The 20803-nt window shown below is 47.0% G+C and overlaps 1 protein-coding gene across 1 annotated transcript in view; it reads left to right on the forward strand.

Moving 5' to 3' along the window:
- Positions 1-20803, forward strand: part of MPP4 (MAGUK p55 scaffold protein 4) — a 196475-nt gene that overhangs the window by 151434 nt on the left and 24238 nt on the right. Inside the window, exons 12-15 of the mRNA XM_073551429.1 lie at positions 527-565; positions 13942-13962; positions 14358-14372; positions 15330-15371. Coding sequence (XP_073407530.1) covers positions 527-565; positions 13942-13962; positions 14358-14372; positions 15330-15371 — 117 coding nt within the window. The remainder of the gene's footprint in view (positions 1-526; positions 566-13941; positions 13963-14357; positions 14373-15329; positions 15372-20803) is intronic.

Raw genomic sequence — 20803 nt, forward strand, 5'->3', positions numbered from 1 at the left:
TCCTATGGTCGCATGATGCTGCATGCGATCAGCACACCCTATATTTAGCGTTGGGTACGCTGGCCGTGCACTGGTATGTGTTTGCCGGCGCATGCGCCCTTTTTGCGCTGCGCTGAGCGCACAAAAATGCAACAAGGTGTGTTTGGCACACGTCGGCACAGCGCAAAAAGGGAGCATGCGCCGACAAAAACATACCAGCACACGGCCAGCGTACCCAACGCTAAATATAGGGTACGCTGATCGCATGCAGCGACCATAGGAGGAGTTGACCGGAGGGGACGTAGCCGGGGCGGAGCTTAGTGGCGGCTGAGCACTGCACCTGGTAACGCAAGTCTGAAAGCAGCCTTAAAAATTAGTTACGGTATATTGGCACAAGTGAAAAAAATATGTGTATTTTATTATAAGACTACATTGTGATATTGGGAATAAACCTCAAAGCTTTTGTCTCAACATACGCATGTATATAACTATATGGATAATTTCTAAAATTAAAAAAATGACATTGATTCTGTGTTGTCATTTCTAGAGGAAGATATGAGACTTGATGAGAAATTTGTAGAAGCTGGTAAGCATTTACCATCTGTATATATTATAGATAGTGTGTGATGAATAGTTTCACTGTCTACATTATATCTTTCCAAGCGAGAATCGCAGAGGTGTTCACTAGATGACAGAAGAAGCGAGTAGTGTCACTTATACAGTGGGGATGGGACAGGATTACAGCATACACAGCAGTGCTTGTGTTACCATAGGAGGGGAAGTCTTTGCAGGTGTGCAGTTATGAATGACCAAATCACAGTTTTCGACAAAAGTTATGGAAACTTTTTTAATTTCCATACCGAACATCTTTGATTTAGGAGTATTGTTTTAAGGATTTCTTCTTCAGTAATAGGTTGGGAGTCACTGGTCTACATGTTAAATGCCATTTTAGCATGACATCATAATGGATATGGTTACAATTTGTAGTGCTCTAATATTAGCATAGAATAAAAGGAAATCGTTATTTAATAATCCAAATTTAACAATCTAATGTTTGTTTCCACTATAGACATAGAATTTATTATGGAATTTACCAGAACTGCAAGAGTACATTCACAAAAGCCCAACGCCACCACATAACAAAACCACGACAAATCACAGTGAAAATGCATCGAAAAAGAGCATTGTCACACGATGTTGAGTTGTGTTAAGTAAATTGAATCGTGTGTTAAAAAAATGTGATGAAAACATAAAAGGGTCTTGCAGAAAGGTTATGGATGTCACAGATTTTTGGAGCAAAACACGCAGTTGATTATATGAACACAAAATTACCTTTATGTACTGACATGGAAATTAACTGAAATTCTGAGTAAGGCTGGAGTCACACACAACGATAAAAAAATCAGTCCGATTTTGACGGACCGAAATCGCACAAAGGTTTCTTGACCAGGGATCCGTCTGTCATCCGAATTTCCTGTGATGATGCGATTTTAATCGCATCTAAGCATCCGTTTGATATCTGTCTGCCGAGATTTTCTCGCAGGCTTGCAAAATGGACATATAGTGACAGGTTTTCAAACACAAAGGAAAGAATAGATATAGACACAAAGAATACATATATATATATATATATATATATATATATATATATACTGTATATATGTCATAGAGACACATATATATATATTTATAATTCATACAGTTCTTCATAGCTGAATAGCCGCTGAAACATTTGCCGGCTTTTGTAAAATCATTCCCCAACGATATGAAATGACACATAGTTTGCATACAGTTAACTATTTCATTTCATGTTTTTTTTTTATATGTCTATCACTAGTAATTAGATGAGGGTTTGTGTGGAAAATTTTGAAGTTGTAGGTGTTAATTTAAGTGGTTAATTCGTTGTAAAAAATTGCGGGGACTCCCTGCAGCCTCAGTGACGTCAGCGGAAGTCCCCGCAATTTTTTACAACGAATTAACCCCTTAAATTAACACCTACAACTCCAAATTTTTCCACACAAACCCTCATCTAATTACTAGTGATAGACATATAAAAAAACATGAAATGAAATGGTTAACTGTATGTAAACCATGCGTCATTTCATGTCGGGTTGGGGAATGATTTTACAAAAGCCGGCAAATGTTTCAGCGGCTATTCAGCTATGAAGAACTGTATGAATTATAAATATATATATATATATATATATATGTATATATATATATTGTGAGAATCATGTGGGAATAGTGGATGAGGGCAGGTATATCTCGCCCAGATTCCTTTCCTATGTGGCCTAGTCTGGTCAGTATCGCACCTGCTTGCTAATGAATAATGGGAGGTGGATATAAAAGGATGCCAGGTGGTTGTGTGAGTGTCTCAGCCTGGGAACACAGAGAGCCTGTCTGTGTGAGAGACACACGTGAGTGAGAGCAGTGCCCACTGCAACTGTGGTTTGGCTGGACGGGAGAAGCCTGCCAGTTGGTAGTTAGGTTGTACTTTGTTTAGTTAGTGCCGGACAGGCAAGGATTTGTTTTATGTTTTATTTCTTTATGCATTGCTTTCACCATTAATAAACCTGACCCAGTGTCAGTTATACCCGAATCCCAGCTCTGCGCCTGAGTTTCATGCTGAACGCACGTGACCTTTGACCCCAGCAAAGGCGATCCCGGAGTGTTTTATCACATTGTGGTGGAGAATGCGGGCATCACGTTGCAAGCATGAGCATGGAGGATGTGGTGAAAGCGCTGGTACAGTCCACCGCCGTCCAGCAAGAAGCTAATCGGGTGATGATGGCCCAGCTGAAGGAGTTGGTGGACATGACAGCTACCGATCGTTCGCTTCTCCAGCAGGTGGCGCAGCACCTGGCAAGCCTACATGTGGTTAACCTGGAAGCCGAGTCGAGAGTGATTCACGTGAGTCGGTACTGGCAGAAGATGACGACCGAAGATGACGTTGAGGCATACCTGACCACGTTTGAACGGACGGCGGTACGAGAAAAATGGCCGAAGGCACGATGGGCCGGCCTGATTGCCCCGTTTCTTTCCGGTGAGGCCCAAAAGGCTTATTATGACTTAGAGCCTGAAGCTGCGCAGGACTTTGACAAACTGAAAGCCGAGATCTTGGCCCGGCTGGGAGTGACGACCGCTGTCCGTGCACAGAGAGTGCATCAATGGACTTATCAGCCGGATAAACCACCGCGGTCACAGATGTTCGACCTGATCCACGTGACGAAGAAGTGGCTACAACCCGAGGTGCTGACAGCGCCAGAGATAATCCAGAGAGTCGTCATGGACAAGTACCTGAGAGCTCTACCGCCAGCCCTGAGGAAGTGGGTAAGCCATGGAAATCCTACGATGGCAGATCAACTGGTGGATCTGGTTGAACGTTACTCTGTGGCGGAAGGACTCTGAGACGACGTTACCCCACCTCGTTCTTCATCATCTCCACGTGGAACCGGTAAGACTGTTCCAGGGAGTAGGGGAGATGGAAAAATCCCTAAGACAGTGGGGGAGGAAAATGGGACTGCCCGCCCTGCGAGGCCGTGAGTAACGAACTATGGTCTAAGCAAGGGGCCCGTTAGGTGTTTCCGCTGCCAAGAGATGGGACATATTGCTGCGAACTGTCCGGTCACTACTGAACCCATGCAGTGCGACGTCACAGACTCTAAAAACCGCATGTCTATGGTTGCACGGGTAGTGAGTGTGAATGCCGGTCAAAAGGATGCGGAAAAACACTTGTGTGATTTAACTGTTGATGGCAAAAATGTGGTGGCATTGTTAGACTCGGGAAGTGTGGTGACTCTGGTGAAGGCCAGTCTGGTGTCAGCCCCGACTGGACCATCAGACAAATTTTCTGTAACGTGTGTGCATGGAGACACCTGTTCGTACCTCACCATGGTCATATGCATTACAACTTCCTATGGGTCTGTGCAACATAAAGTGGGACTCGTCCCGGCGTTATTGCATGATGTTATCCTGGGCCGGGATTTTCCCCACTTCTGGCAATTGTGGGAGAATCAGTTGATGCCCTTGGGTAATCGTGTACATGATTCTTCTCCCAGGGTGCGTGGGGGTCCCGAACCCCTGGAAGAGGTCTCCCCGGAAGACTCGGGGGAAGAGTCTGCGGGAAATGACCTGCAGTTCCCGTTTTCAGTCATGGCGGGTGATACGGAGGAGACCGGGGAAGAGGAAGAGGCCGACAGCCGTCCACCTCCCCGTTTGCCGGATTTAGAAGTTCAGAAAGATGACTTCCAAAGTGAGCAAATAAAGGATCCTACCCTTTCTCAGGCTAGGACAAATGTAAAAGTGATAAATGGGGTACCCGTAGAACCTGGCTCTAGGCTGGCATATCCTTACATGGTTCTGGAGAATGATTTACTCTATCAGATAGAGAAAAAGGGGGAAGATACGGTGCAACTATTAGTCGTGCCAAAATCCTACCGGCGGCAGGTGCTGGACCTGGCCCACGGACATGTGATGGGAGGTCACCTGGGAGTCCAGAAAACCACCGAAAGGATATTACACTGTTTTGTTTGGCCAGGCATGCATCACGATATCCGTGTATATTGTGAGTCTTGTCCTGACTGCCAAGCCTCTGCACCTAAGCCCCGGTTCGGTAGCCCTTTGGTACCCCTACCTATTATTGAAGTCCCGTTTGAGAGGATTGGGATGGATTTAGTTGGGCCCCTTCCACGGTCTGCACGTGGACACCAACATATCCTGGTCATCTTGGATTATGCCACTCGTTACCCGGAGGCCATCCCTTTGCGTAACACGGCCACCAAGACGATTGCCAAGGAACTGGTGCATGTGTTTAGTCGGGTCGGTATACCAAAACAGATACTCACCGACCAGGGGACCCCCTTTATGTCCAGGGTAATGAAGGAGCTCTGCCGATTGTTACAAATCGAACCGTTACGCACATGCGTGTATCACCCTCAAACAGACGGGTTGGTCGAACGGTTCAATAAAACTCTGAAGCAGATGCTGAGAAAGGTGATAGACAAGGATGGGAAGAACTGGGACTATTTACTTCCGTATTTGCTTTTTGCCATCAGGGAAGTACCCCAGTCTTCCACGGGATTCTCGCCTTTCGAGTTATTGTACGCCCGACGTCCTCGCGGACTGTTAGACGTTGCAAAAGAAACCTGGGAGGGTCAGGTCACTCCGTTTAAAACAGTGATAGATCATGTCACACAAATGCAGGACCGTATTGCGGCTGTTATGCCTATCGTCAAAGAACACATGATACAGGCTCAAGGAGCCCAAAAAAGAATCTATGATAGGGGCGCCAAGATCCGTACGTTTGCACCCGGAGATAGGGTGTTGATCCTGGTCCCCACGGTGGACAGTAAGTTCCTGGCAAAGTGGCAGGGCCCCTTTGAGATCAAGGAAAGAGTTGGTGAAGTAAACTACAAAGTATACCAGGCAGGTAAACGGAAACCTGAACAGATTTATCATGTAAATCTGATAAAGCCCTGGAAGGATCGGTCTGCCTTGTCAGCGGAGCTGGCCCGTCCTGTCTGCTCGCATACCGTACCGGAGGTACGGGTTGCAGAGACTCTCTCGGAGCGGCAAAAGACTGAGGTCAGGCAGTTTCTACTTCACAACCAAAAGTTTTTCTCAGAAAAACCCGGGCAGACTACGCTAATAAAACATGACATCGTAACGGAACCTGGTGTCACAGTTCACGTAAAGCCCTACCGAATCCCAGAAGCGCGCCGTGAAGCCGTTTCCCGAGAAGTGAAGGCAATGTTAGAGTTAGGTGTCATTGAGGAATCTCACAGTGCTTGGTCCAGCCCGATTGTGCTAATTCCTAAACCGGACGGCACCATCCGGTTCTGCAATGACTTCAGGAAACTGAATGCAGTCTCAAAATTTGATGCCTACCCCATGCCCCGGGTCGACGAGTTGATAGATCGGTTAGGAAAAGCCCGGTATATTACGACCCTAGACCTAACAAAGGGGTATTGGCAGATCCCTCTGGTGGAGGCTGCCAGAGAAAAGACAGCATTTGCTACCCCAGAAGGTCTATTTCAGTATGTGTATATGCCGTTTGGTCTGCACGGAGCACCGGCGACCTTCCAGAGACTGATGGATCGAGTCCTGAGGCCACATAGGCAGTACGCTTCGGCCTATTTGGACGACATTGTCATTTACAGCTTGGACTGGGAGACTCATCTCCAGAAAGTACAAGCTGTGATTGACGACCTGTGGGAGGCAGGTCTAACCGCGAACCCCAAGAAATGTCACATCGGGCTAGAAGAAGCCCGGTATTTGGGGTATGTAATTGGGAGGGGTGTTGTTAATCCCCAGGTTGATAAGATTCAGGCGGTTCAGGACTGGCCACAACCTGTCAACAAGAAGCAGGTGCAAGCCTTCCTGGGGATCGCCGGTTATTATCGCCGGTTCATACCCAATTTTGCAGCCATCGCTACCCCCCTGACGGATCTTACAAAAGGGAAAGACTCCGTCATGATTAAATGGAGTTTAGCGGCTGAAGAAGCCTTCCATAGCCTAAAACGGGCACTTTGCTCTCAGCCCGTACTGGTGACTCCGGACTTCCGCAGTGAGTTTGTGGTACAAACGGATGCCTCTGATACCGGTATCGGGGCCGTACTCTCACAAGTGAGGGACGGAGTGGAACACCCAGTCCTCTATCTCAGCAGGAAGCTGAATAAACACGAGCAAAGGTATGCAGTCGTAGAAAAAGAGTGCCTCGCCATTAAGTGGGCTCTAGAGGCCCTCAAATATTACCTGGTGGGCCGAAAGTTCAGGCTGATCACTGACCATGCCCCTCTCAAGTGGATGCACTTGAACAAGGAACGGAATAGCCGGGTGACCCGGTGGTTCCTTGCCCTGCAGGCCTACACTTTTACGGTGGAGCACCGCCCAGAGGTACAGATGGGAAATGCAGATGCCCTGTCCCGAGTGCACTGTTTGGCGGGTGTCATTGCTCGACCGGAGTGGTCTGAGCAGAAGGGGGGATATGTGAGAATCATGTGGGAATAGTGGATGAGGGCAGGTATATCTCGCCCAGATTCCTTTCCTATGTGGCCTAGTCTGGTCAGTATCGCACCTGCTTGCTAATGAATAATGGGAGGTGGATATAAAAGGATGCCAGGTGGTTGTGTGAGTGTCTCAGCCTGGGAACACAGAGAGCCTGTCTGTGTGAGAGACACACGTGAGTGAGAGCAGTGCCCACTGCAACTGTGGTTTGGCTGGACGGGAGAAGCCCGCCAGTTGGTAGTTAGGTTGTACTTTGTTTAGTTAGTGCCGGACAGGCAAGGATTTGTTTTATGTTTTATTTCTTTATGCATTGCTTTCACCATTAATAAACCTGACCCAGTGTCAGTTATACCCGAATCCCAGCTCTGCGCCTGAGTTTCATGCTGAACGCACGTGACCTTTGACCCCAGCAAAGGCGATCCCGGAGTGTTTTATCACTATATATATATATATATATATATATATATATATATATATGTGTGTGTGTGTCTCTATGACATGTATGTATGTGTGCATATTTATATATATATATACTAGCTGAAGAGCCCAGCGCTGCCCAGGCATAGTAACTAACTGTGGTTAGTTATAGCAAATTATAATTATCCTCCATCCCATAGTCCCGTGCCCATATACCCATCATACATATCCTCCATCCCATAGTCGAGTGCCCATATACCCATCACACATCCTCCATCCCATAGTCCCATGCCCATATACCCATCATACATATCCGCCATCCCATAGTCCCGTGCCCATATACCCGTCATACATATCCTCCATCCCATAGTCCAGTGCCCATAAACCCATCACACATCCTCCATCCCATAGTCAACCATTATGACATCATAATGAGCGGCGGGGCTTGCAACCTATGATGACATCAGCGTCGCCATGGCAACCATTATGACACACATTATGTAGATAGGGGCAAAATTGTTTGGTGAATTGGAATGCGCGGGGTTAAAATTTCGCCTCACAACATAGCCTAAGACGCTCTCGGGGTCCAGACGTGTGACTGTGCCAAATTTTGTGGCTGTAGTTGCGACGGTGCGGATGCCTATCCTGGACATATACACACATACATACATACACACACTTGAGCTTTATATAATATATATATATATATATATATATATATACATATGTATATGTGTGTAGCTATATCTATTCTTTCGTTTCTTTATTTAACCTGTCAGTGTGATTTTACAGTATTGCTAAATGAATTGCCGGCTTTTTGTAAAGGACACCGGGTGCGATTTTATCGCAAGTCACACATCTGGTCCGTTTGTAATCCCATTTTTTTCTCGCACCCATAGACTTGCATTGGCGAGTCCAATCCGAAAATCGGTGACAATCGCAGCATGCTGCAATTGTCTCGCTCTGAGGAAACGTTCCGAAAAAAAATTGGATAATGGGAGCTGCCCCATAGAATAACATTGGGACGAATGCAATGCGATTTTTTTATCGCATTGCATTCGTCCGATTTATTCGCTAGTGTGACGCCGGCCTAATCCGAATATTAGCAGAGAAAACGCTAGAAATCTTGTCTGAACCAAATACAAAAGGCTTGGTTAGAAAAAGTAGGGTAAAGCGGTATGAAGGTGATCAGTTAAGATAAAGTGGCAGACTTATTAGAGATAAGCTGATTAGTTTGCGGAGGATCGAGTTTGAGTCAAATTTCCTGAAATTTGCAGTTTCACGTAAATATGAATATTTTGATAAACAATTCACGGTTGGCAAAAAAAAAACCTTACCCAGCACCATTTCCCACACTGTTGAAGCATCAGACAGTGGGTTAACGTCATTTTGCATTGCCTCATGGCTTCCCCATGATGCCAGTAAAAAGTATGAGAGGCTCAATGTGACCAGTGCCACCTAGTTTCCTACCCCTCTTATTCTACTGGTACTGTGGGCACACTGACTGGTACTGAGGAAAAGAAAGAAAGAACAGAGAGAAAAAGAAAACAGAGAGAAAGAAAGAGGGGAAAGAAAGAAGAGAGAGAGAAAGAAAGAGGGGAAAGAGAAAGAAAGAAGGAAAGAAACAGAGAAAGAGAGAGAGAAAGAAAAAAAGAAAGATTAGAAAGATAAAGAAACAGAGAGAGAAAGATTCTATAAAGATACTATAGCAGCCCGACTCCCACTGTAGTGCCCACCTGAGCCTCCAGATGCAGGACATATAATGATCTGCTCACATGGCCGGCATCCCCGAGTCCAAGGCGATCCTGCTGTCCACGCTGTTGGAGGAGGACACGGTGAAGGATCTGAAGCATTCCCTGAAGTGCCTCCATGGTTCTGTCACAATCTCCTCCCTCCTGAAATTACCTCTTTCCGGTCAGCTTCTAGCACGTCACTTCTGGTGGAACGTCACGTGCGAATTTTAAAGTGCTCCTCGGGGCTCCGCTGAGTACTCATGTGTCTGCGGGAACACCTTGCACACACGCAGTTCCGCTCCATAGACCTCGCACACACGCAGTTCTGCTCCATAGACCTCGCACACACGCGGCTCCGCTCCATACACATGCGGCTCCGCTCCATACACACACATGTGACTCTGCTCCGTACACCTCGTACACGTGCGGCTCTGCTCCGTACACATGCGGCTCCACTCTGTACACCTCGCACACACACGGCTCCGCTCCGTACACCTTGCACACGTGCTGCTCCGCTCCATACACACACGGCTCTGCATCGTACACACACACAGCTCCACTCCGTACACGTGCGGCTCTGCTCCGTGCACCTCGTACACGTGCGGCTCCGCTCCGTGCACCTCGTACACGCGCGGCTCCGCTCCGTGCACCTCGTACACGCGAGGCTCCGCTCCGTGCACCTCGTACACGCGCGGCTCCGCTCCGTGCACCTCGTACACGCGCGGCTCCGCTCCGTGCACCTCGTATGCACACACGGCTCCGCTCCTTACACCTCGTACACACGCGGTTCCCTTCCGTACACCTTGTACACACGCAGCTCCCCTCCGTACACGTCACACACACAGCTCCACTCCGTACACCTCACACACTTGCGGCTCTGCTCTGTACACCTCGTACACACACACGGCTCCGCTCCGTAAACCACGTATACATGCGGCTCTGCTCCGTACACCTTGTACACACATGGCCACACTCTGTAAACCTTGTACACAAATGGCTCCACTCCGTAAACCTTGTACACATGCGGCTTTGCTCCATACTCCTTGTACACACGCTTCCGCTCCATACACTTGCGACCATGCTCCGTACACCTCGTACACACACGGCTCTGCTCCGTACACCTCGTACACACACGGCTCTGCTCCGTACACCTCGTACACACACAGCTCCGCTCCGTACACCTCGTACACACACACGGCTCCGCTCCGTACACCTCGTACACACACACGGCTCCGCTCCGTACACCTCGTACACACACACGGCTCCGCTCCGTACACCTCGTACACACACACGGCTCCGCTCCGTACACCTCATACACACACGGCTCCGCTCCGTACACCTCGTACACCCACATGGCTCCGCTCCGTACACCTCGTACACAAACTCGGCTCCGAACTGTACACCTCGCACATACACAACTCTGCTCCGTACACCTCACACACTCGCGGCTCCGCTCCGTACACCTTGTACACACGGCTCCGCTCCGTACACCTTGTACACACACAGCTCTGCTCCGTACAACTCATACACGTGTGGCTCTGCTCCGTACACCTTGTACACACGTGGCCACGCTCTGTAAACCTTGTACACAAATGGCTCCATTCCGTAAACCTTGTACACATGCGGCTTTGCTCCATACACCTTGTACACACGCTGTTCTGTTCCGTACACCTCGCACACACGCGGCTCCTCTCCATACAGACGGCTCCGTACACGTGCGACTCTGCTCCGTACACCTCGTACATGTGCAGCTCGGCTCCGTACACCTCGTACATGTGCAGCTCGGCTCCGTACACCTCGTACATGTGCAGCTCTGCTCCGTACACCTCGTACACGTGCAGCTCTGCTCCGTACACCTTGTACACATACACGGCTCCGCTCCGTACACCTCGTACACACACAAGATTCTGCTTCGTACACCTCGTACACACACGGCTCCGCTCCGTACACCCCGTACACACACGCGGCTCTGCTCCTTACACCTCGTACACACGCGGCTCTGCTCCTTACACCTCGTACACATGCGGCTCTGCTCCTTACACCTCGTACACATGCGGCTCTGCTCTTTACACCTCATACATACGCGGCTCCGCTCCTTACACCTCGTACACACACGGCTCCGCTCCGTACACCCCGTACACACATGCGGCTCTGCTCCTTACACCTCGTACACATGCGGCTCTGCTCCTTACACCTCGTACACATGCGGCTCTGCTCCTTACACCTCGTACACATGTGGCTCTGCTCCGTACACCCTGTAAACCCCCCTGACCCCACACATAAACTTGTCTCATCCAGGACGATGACAACCAGCACAGACAGCAGAGTCCTGCATAAACCATGGGCTGATGCGCACAGGGCCTGTGATGAGGTCACAGGAGGGGAGGAGTCAGGGGTCACATGATCGGGGGCCCTGACTCCTTGCCTCCTGTGACCTCATCAATTACAAGCCTCTTGCACGACCGCAGCACCAGTGTGCAGAGGCTAAATTGTAGGTGCTGTGGGTAGAGGAGCGCATAATGCCACCCCCTGCAGCTTCAGCAGCTGGCTCAACTCGCTTCATTATAGCTGCGGCCCTGGATGGGGCAACTCCTGACTCCAACCTGTGTCTGTCCCTAGGCGCCCCTAACACCCTATGCGAGTCCGTACCCCCACCGTCACGTGCCTAGTCTCTAGCTGTCACCTCAATATACCCTGGCTAATGCACTGGCCGGCAAGGTTGCTAGCATCACCACTGTAGATGGTAAAAACACAGAGGAAGTGACAAACATGGGACAGACAAAGATAAGGGTATCATTACTCAACAACTGGCTCTGCTGCAAAGCTCCAAGCAGCAGAGGATATGATAACTGGAATCCAAACTCCACAGTAACAGCAGCTACACCACTGACACAAGAGAGCGCCCTCTCTCTACTGTAGAGTGTAAGCTCTTTTTGATAGCAGGATCCTCGCCCTCTCCTGTAGAGTATAGGCTCTTATGGTCAGCGGGGCCTTCTCTCCCTCTCTCTCTCCTGTAGAGTATAAGCTCTAGTGGTCATCAGGGTCCTCTCTCTCCTGTAGAGTGTAAGCTCTTATGGTCAGTGGGGTCCTCTCTCCTGTAGAGTATAAGCTCTTGTGGTCATCAGGGTCCTCTTTCTCCTGTAGAGTGTAAGCTCTTATGGTCAGCAGGGTCCTCTCTCTCCTGTAGAGTGTAAGCTCTTGTGGTCAGCAGGGTCCTCTCTCTCCTGTAGAATGTAAGCTCTTATGGTCAGCAGGGTCCTCTCTCTCCTGTAGAGTGTAAGCTCTTATGGTCAGTGGGGTCCTCTCTCTCTCCTGTAGAGTGTAAGCTCTTATGGTCAGCAGGGTCCTCTCTCTCCTGTAGAATGTAAGCTCTTATGGTCAGCAGGGTCCTCTCTCTCCTGTAGAGTGTAAGCTCTTGTGGTCAGCAGGGTCCTCTCTCTCCTGTAGAGTGTAAGCTCTTATGGTCAGCGGGGTCTTCTCTCTCCTGTAGAGTATAAGCTCTTGTGGTCATCAGGGTCCTCTCTCTCCTGTAGAGTGTAAGCTCTTATGGTCAGTAGGGTCTTCTCTCTCCTGTAGAGTATAAGCTCTTGTGGTCATCAGGGTCCTCTCTCTCCTGTAGAGTGTAAGCTCTTATGGTCAGCAGAGTCCTCTCTCTGCTGTAGAATGTAAGCTCTTATGGTCAGCGGGGTCTTCTCTCTCCTGTAGAGTATAAGCTCTTGTGGTCATCAGGGTCCTCTCTCTCCTGTAGAGTGTAAGCTCTTATGGTCAGTAGGGTCTTCTCTCTCCTGTAGAGTATAAGCTCTTGTGGTTATCAGGGTCCTCTCTCTCCTGTAGAGTGTAAGCTCTTGTGGTCAGCAGGGTCCTCTCTCTCCTGTAGAGTGTAAGTTCTTATGGTCAGTGGGGTCCTCTCTCTCCTGTAGAGTATAAGCTCTTGTGGTCATCAGGGTCCTCTCTCTCCTGTAGAGTGTAAGCTCTTATGGACATTATATAAGAGTATAAGCTCTTAGTTGTTTCATATACAATATATCTGAAATTAGTAAAGTTAAAACACTAGTGAGAACAAGAGATTATCTTTTGGGTGGGGTTATTGAACTATTGGGGTCTAGAAGTAAGATGATTTCTATTGGTAAACTTCTCTTTGTGACCAGACATATTAATAATTGAAAATTGAGGACTAGAAAATGTAAATGGTCAAATATGAAAAGTGGATATACATTTAAGAAAGTGGATATACATTTAAGGGAAAACAATCTGTATGTTGTGGGAAATGGGTGGATTATATGATGGATGATATTTATAAACAGAGCTTTGGAGACTGATTAAGAAGGCTTGTGAAATGTGCAAATTTGCAACATTGCTTGTTTTTACAAGCACTTTGCAATTTTAACGATTTAAGACCTAGTGGGTTTTTTTAAGCTTTCATTCTGAAATTTATTTTTCTTTACTAGTGAATTTGTGTGTTTCCATGATTTTTTGATAATATAGCATATTTAATGATGCAAAATGTGAATTGTCCTATTGCTAGGAAATTAAAAGAATTTTAGTGTATGGGTGCAGTCAGACGGCCGTTTAAATCGGACCGAGATCAGAATGCAGTCCACGATTGGGTGGCGGCTCTCTTCACCCAAGCATGACAGCTTCATGTATTTGTATGCAGCTGTCAGGCTCAGGTCGGGAGAGACACCGGCCAGTCTGTGCATTGCGTTCCCATCTCAGTCCAATTTATGCGGCTGTCTGACTGCCCCCTTATAATGAAGAAATTATAAATAATAATAAATAATGATTCACTGTTTTTTTCTTTGGCTAGATGAGGAAACATTTGAATCAGGTAAATATACATCTGAGGTTATGTAGTGCTAGAAATCACTTTGTGCTGTACTCATATCATACAATAAGTCTTGTATTCAGTGTAATAAAAGGTTTCATCACTCATTTTATAAGGCACAAGTGTATATTGAATATAATAAATATTGGCTTAAATATATCTTAGAACTATTTGGCAATGCAAAGATAAAGTGATACAGTATAAAGTATTTCTTCCCATCTGGTTACCAGTATCTGTTGGCATGTTCCCAGTATTATGCCGCTCTGTGTATTGCCATGCTCTGATCTGCTGCCCAAAGAGCTAAGCCAGCTGGTCTGCACATAATATCCTTTATAAATGCAGTGTTAATAATGAATAATCAATTTATATTAATTCTCTTTGGCCTTTCATCTTACTAGAGGAATTGAAAGGAGGTAAAGTGAAATCATTTTATTTCATGATTATTTTTGAAGGACTAGTCGATATATTACCAGGCTAGGTGTAGATTAGGCGCTGGGCAGGGGCATTGATCATTGCCATGACCAACTGGCAGACAGACGTAAACTTCTCTAATGACCGCTGCAGATCGGCAACTTCTACGGTCTGCCATTGGTGTCACGCAAAGAAAAGAAACTGTGTTCCTTCTCAGCTGCTGAGTCATTAGACATTGTCTGTTTGCTTGGCCTCTAATATGCAAGTATCACCTTCAGAGAAAGAGAACTAGAACTCTGGTGCCTCCTGTTGGCGGTAGCAATCCTAAAAGGCAATCTTGACTCTTTACCGAGCCTTGTCCAATACCAAACCAGACACTCAGTTTGTACACACATGTTTGTGGGTGTTTGCCCCTCATCAGTTCAAAGCAGGAGTTTGGATGGCTGAGATGTCCCTGACAGAGGGTGTAAGTTTAAGCAAGGTACCTGAAGGCGTTTATTCCCCAATGTCTTCTACTAGTCATTACAATGGTGGGGAAACTTCAACTATATTACACAGTGACATTATGAGTATTCTATGAGGACATTACAGTCATGAGCCTACCGGAGGAAAGGATGCTCCATAATACAAATGGTTACATAAATTAACCCATTTCAGCTAGAGAATTGTCACTAGTCCAAAATGATATTCTGATTACAAAAAACTAAAGTATTTTACATTTTCATATTTATGTTTCATTTACTAGTTCGCTTTTCCTGTTTATTTCTCCAGTCGTTCTGTGTTGCCTGTTCTGAACTTTGCTGATCCCAGTTGTGAACCGTAGTCCTAAATGTTCAATGTGCGCCCAAAGTTTTCCAATATTGTCTTACACAACGCAGAACTTTGATGTTATGGTAAAGAATGACTGTTTTATAATAACATCCTCTCTCACCCCTTCCTGTTTTTACATGCATGTTAAGACGAGGAAGACTATGGCAGTGATGGACAGGCATATGTTATTGGTAAGTCTGAGATTTGTTATTATAGCAAGGGAATGGGAATTAACTATTATACACATGGCCCATGGGAATCCCACATCCTAATAAATATGAAGACTTTAATGAAACAAGATTACAGAAATAAATGTTACACATGTGTAGGTCTTTACTAAAAACATTGAAATTCCATAAAAGAGTCCCTCTGTGAGTAGATGTGGTTATTGTCAATGAGTCTTTTTTTAACAATGTTGCACACATCACAGTATTTGTATGTAGGGTCTAAGAAGTAACGTTTCTCCTTGCGGAGAGTGACATGCCAGCTGTGGCTTGTCAAGGTAAGGAGACTTATTCGCCGTGCAATGCTCCTCTGGGAAAATAATATGCAAATTGCCTCTTCAGAAAGAAAGAGGACTTTTACTCTACAGCGCCACCTATTGGTAGTAGCGATCCTACAAGTCACAATCAACCCTTTAACGAGTCTTGTAGTATGACTTAGGATACAAGCCAAATCAGAATCTCAATTTGCAGACACGGTGTTTCGAGCTGTTGGCTCTCGTCAGTGCAAAGTATGAGATCTGATTTGGCAAGGTGAGAGGCTCTGGACTAGGGTCTAAGAAGTAACGTTTCTCCTTGCGGAGAGTGACATGCCAGCTGTGGCTTGTCAAGGTAAGGAGACTTATTCGCCGTGCAATGCTCCTCTGGGAAAATAATATGCAAATTGCCTCTTCAGAAAGAAAGAGGACTTTTACTCTACAGCGCCACCTATTGGTAGTAGCGATCCTACAAGTCACAATCAACCCTTTAACGAGTCTTGTAGTATGACTTAGGATACAAGCCAAATCAGAATCTCAATTTGCAGACACGGTGTTTCGAGCTGTTGGCTCTCGTCAGTGCAAAGTATGAGATCTGATTTGGCAAGGTGAGAGGCTCTGGACTAGGGTCTAAGAAGTAACGTTTCTCCTTGCGGAGAGTGACATGCCAGCTGTGGCTTGTCAAGGTAAGGAGACTTATTCGCCGTGCAATGCTCCTCTGGGAAAATAATATGCAAATTGCCTCTTCAGAAAGAAAGAGGACTTTTACTCTACAGCGCCACCTATTGGTAGTAGCGATCCTACAAGTCACAATCAACCCTTTAACGAGTCTTGTAGTATGACTTAGGATACAAGCCAAATCAGAATCTCAATTTGCAGACACGGTGTTTCGAGCTGTTGGCTCTCGTCAGTGCAAAGTATGAGATCTGATTTGGCAAGGTGAGAGGCTCTGGACTAGGGTCTAAGAAGTAACGTTTCTCCTTGCGGAGAGTGACATGCCAGCTGTGGCTTGTCAAGGTAAGGAGACTTATTCGCCGTGCAATGCTCCTCTGGGAAAATAATATGCAAATTGCCTCTTCAGAAAGAAAGAGGACTTTTACTCTACAGCGCCACCTATTGTGACTTGTAGGATCGCTACTACCAATAGGTGGCGCTGTAGAGTAAAAGTCCTCTTTCTTTCTGAAGAGGCAATTTGCATATTATTTTCCCAGAGGAGCATTGCACGGCGAATAAGTCTCCTTACCTTGACAAGCCACAGCTGGCATGTCACTCTCCGCAAGGAGAAACGTTACTTCTTAGACCCTAGTCCAGAGCCTCTCACCTTGCCAAATCAGATCTCATACTTTGCACTGACGAGAGCCAACAGCTCGAAACACCGTGTCTGCAAATTGAGATTCTGATTTGGCTTGTATCCTAAGTCATACTACAAGACTCGTTAAAGGGTTGATTGTGACTTGTAGGATCGCTACTACCAATAGGTGGCGCTGTAGAGTAAAAGTCCTCTTTCTTTCTGAAGAGGCAATTTGCATATTATTTTCCCAGAGGAGCATTGCACGGCGAATAAGTCTCCTTACCTTGACAAGCCACAGCTGGCATGTCACTCTCCGCAAGGAGAAACGTTACTTCTTAGACCCTAGTCCAGAGCCTCTCACCTTGCCAAATCAGATCTCATACTTTGCACTGACGAGAGCCAACAGCTCGAAACACCGTGTCTGCAAATTGAGATTCTGATTTGGCTTGTATCCTAAGTCATACTACAAGACTCGTTAAAGGGTTGATTGTGACTTGTAGGATCGCTACTACCAATAGGTGGCGCTGTAGAGTAAAAGTCCTCTTTCTTTCTGAAGAGGCAATTTGCATATTTGTATGTAGTGTTTTTGTAGGATTTACTGTCTCACTGAGTCACTTATAAATGTATTTCTTTTGTATTAATCTTTTAAAAAAAAAAAGGATAATCTTGCAATTTTTACACTGGCCACTCTGGCTGTTTACACTTATACTTCTTGCCCTTTCTTGCCTGAGTCAGTCTATTTTTGCTAATGTGCAAGTGGATTTCCTAAGACAACAGGAAGTATGAGTGTAGGAAAGATCCAGTGGCAAGTGGGAAAATTGCACTACTTCTCATTTTTATTTTTAACTAGCTGAAGAGCCCGGCGCTGCCCGGGCATAGTAACTAACTACGGTTAGTTATAACAAATTATAATGATTATATCTATATATATAAAGCTGAGTGTAGAGCCCCACCCACTCCGCATAGCCACATTCACTATAATATCCCACATCATCCCGTCAGCCAGAGACACCGGACTACTACCCCTAATATCCCACATCATCCCGTCAGCCAGAGCCACCAGACTACTACCCCTAATATCCCACATCATCCCGTCAGCCAGAGACACCGGACTACTACCCCTAATATCCCACATCATCCCATCAGCCAGAGACACCAGACTTCTACCCCTAATATCCCACTTCATCCTGTCAGCCTGGGGTCAGAACCAGAGCGCTGAGTGGAACGGTCCTAACTTCCATACCGGGGATCCCTTTAAGAGAGGCCTGCATCAGAACCAGAGCGCTGAGTGGATTTGCCCTCACTTCCATACCGTGGATCCCTTTAAGAGAGACTGGGATCAGAACCAGAGCACTGGGTGGATTTGCTGTGACTTGCATACCAATGATCCCTTTAATTGAACCCTGGGATCAGAATCAGAGCATTGAGGGATTTGCCCTAACTTCCATACAGGAGATCCCTTTAAGAGAGCCTGGTGTGAGAACCAAAGCGCTGGATGGATTTGCCCTGACTTCCATACCGGAGGTCCCTTTAAGAAAGGCCTGGGGTCAGTTCCAAAGCGCAAAGTGGATTTGCCCTAACTTCCATACCAATGATCTCTTTAAGAGACCCTGGGGTCAGAACCACAGAGCTGAGTGGAACGGTCCTAACTACCATACCAGGGATCCCTTTAAGAGAGGCCTGGGGTCAAAACCAAAGCCCTGAATGGATTTGCTCTGACTTCCATACCAATGATCCCTTTAAGAGGGAAGATGTGCCTATGGGATGGAGGATGTATGATGGGGATATGGGCAGGGAGGGGGTGATTCATTTCTGTCATGTGCTCTCTGCACCTTTCAGGGGGCAGACAATGGCTGGGAGCTTATGTTCCCGAAGATGCTAGATTTCTCCCACCATGTCAGTGTCTGCTGAGGTGTTGTCAAGTGGGAAAACTTGCTCATAGCAACCAATCACAGCTCAGCTACATTTAACGAGCCAGCTCTGGTGAAATGAGAGATGCTTAATGACTGGTTGCAAGGAAAACTGTTGCTCATAGCAACCAATCACTGTCATGTCGGACACTGTTCACACCAGGGTGTCCGGCAGACAGCGGTAATACCCTATTCCACTACAGTATTGTCATGTCGGACACTGTTCACACCAGGGTGTCTGGCAGACAGCGGTAATACCCTATTCCACTACAGTATTGTCATGTCGGACACTGTTCACACCAGGGTGTCTGGCAGACAGCGGTAATACCCTATTCCACTACAGTATGCTCAGGGACTTTGTTGGGTATTCTGTTCCAGTCGGGATAGGGTTAACCAGGTTGTCATGCTGGCTGAGGGCTGGGCCACGCCCTTGGTCTTTAAATAGTCCGTCCTGACTATGGGCGTCGCCGACTATAGCTTTTGCCTAGTGCTAGCAATACCGGTGCAGTATATCTCTCAGTTGTTCTTTCTCCTATCTGTTATATATATATATATATATTTGGTTGCCCTTGCACATTATTGTATTCCCTTGTGTATTAACGGTGTGGTGTTTCTTTTACCCCTGTCCATATGTATTTGTGGGGTCTGGTGTCTGGTCCCCTCACTGGGTGGAGGGTGGTGGGTTCAGCTTAGGGCTGGACAGGAGACAGGGACAGGGTGGAGGCCCAGGCAGGCACACCTTCAGTGTAAACCCTGGGTTGAGGGACAGACAGGGTTTTCCCTAGTCTGAGGGACACTGCAGGGGTCCCGGGGTTTTAGCCTAAAGTAACTTAGGCATACCATGACATTATAGTCGGCCCAAATACTAAAGTAAAAAAAAAAAAAGTATAGATAGGGAATATAGGGGTTACTTACTATGGATCCTATACTTTCCCTAACCAAGCAGCTGGAGGCTCTATCCATACAGGTCACTGAACTTAGGGGGGCGGTCCAGCAACAAGGCCTGTCAGCTCCTGCGGTACCTGCTGACGCTGCAGCCAGGGCAGCTGAACCCAAGTTTCCCCTTCCTGAACGATTTGCTGGTGATCGTGGTAAGTTCATGGTTTTTCGTGAATCATGCAAATTGTATTTCCATATGCATCCACATTCCTCAGGTAATGAGGCTCAACGCGTGGGCTTGGTGATTTCTTTGCTGAGTGGTGATCCACAGGCTTGGGCCTTTTCACTCCCTTCTGACTCACCGGCATTTGAGTCTGTAGATTTTTTTTTCTCTGCTCTGGGTTTGATCTATGACGATCCGGATAGATTAAACTTAGCAGAGTCTAAGATACGCTCACTACTACAGGGTGAGCGACCAGCTGAGGATTACTGCACGGAATTCCGGCGCTGGGCGGTGGACACGCAGTGGTATGACCCTGCGCTTAGAAGTCAATTTTTGCATGGGGTTTCTGGAAGGGTTAAACAGACTCTCCTAATGTACGAGACTCCCGCCTCTCTGGAGGCTGCGATGGCACTTGTAGTACGCATAGACCGCCGTCTCCGTCAGGGGGCGCTGGTTTCGTTGCCTCTGGGAGGTGGGGGAGTTGTAGGTGAGGTTGCCTCGGGTGAATCCGTGGAACCAATGCAGATCGCTGGTATAGCACAGCCACCGAGTAACAAGCCTAAACGTCTTTGGCACAGAAGGCAGGGGGTTTGTTTTTTTTGTGGCAAAGGAGGACATTTTATTAACGCTTGCCCCCTGGTACCTAAGAAGGGCGCGCCGGCGGAAAACTGATAGGCTCAGAGGGTTTGGAGGAGTCTAGTCTGAGCCTTTGTGTATCCTCCGTCATGGTTTCCCAGTGTATGCTCCCTGCTAGGGTAGCACTTGGGGGGCAAATGCTCTCTATTACAGTGTTTGTTGATAGTGGCTCAGCTGCCAATCTCATTGATGAGAAGTTTGCGCAT

Source organism: Dendrobates tinctorius, unplaced genomic scaffold (genome assembly GCF_039654945.1).
Source record: "Dendrobates tinctorius isolate UK_male_01 unplaced genomic scaffold, ASM3965494v1 ptg000177l, whole genome shotgun sequence".
Lineage (NCBI taxonomy): Eukaryota > Metazoa > Chordata > Amphibia > Anura > Dendrobatidae > Dendrobates > Dendrobates tinctorius.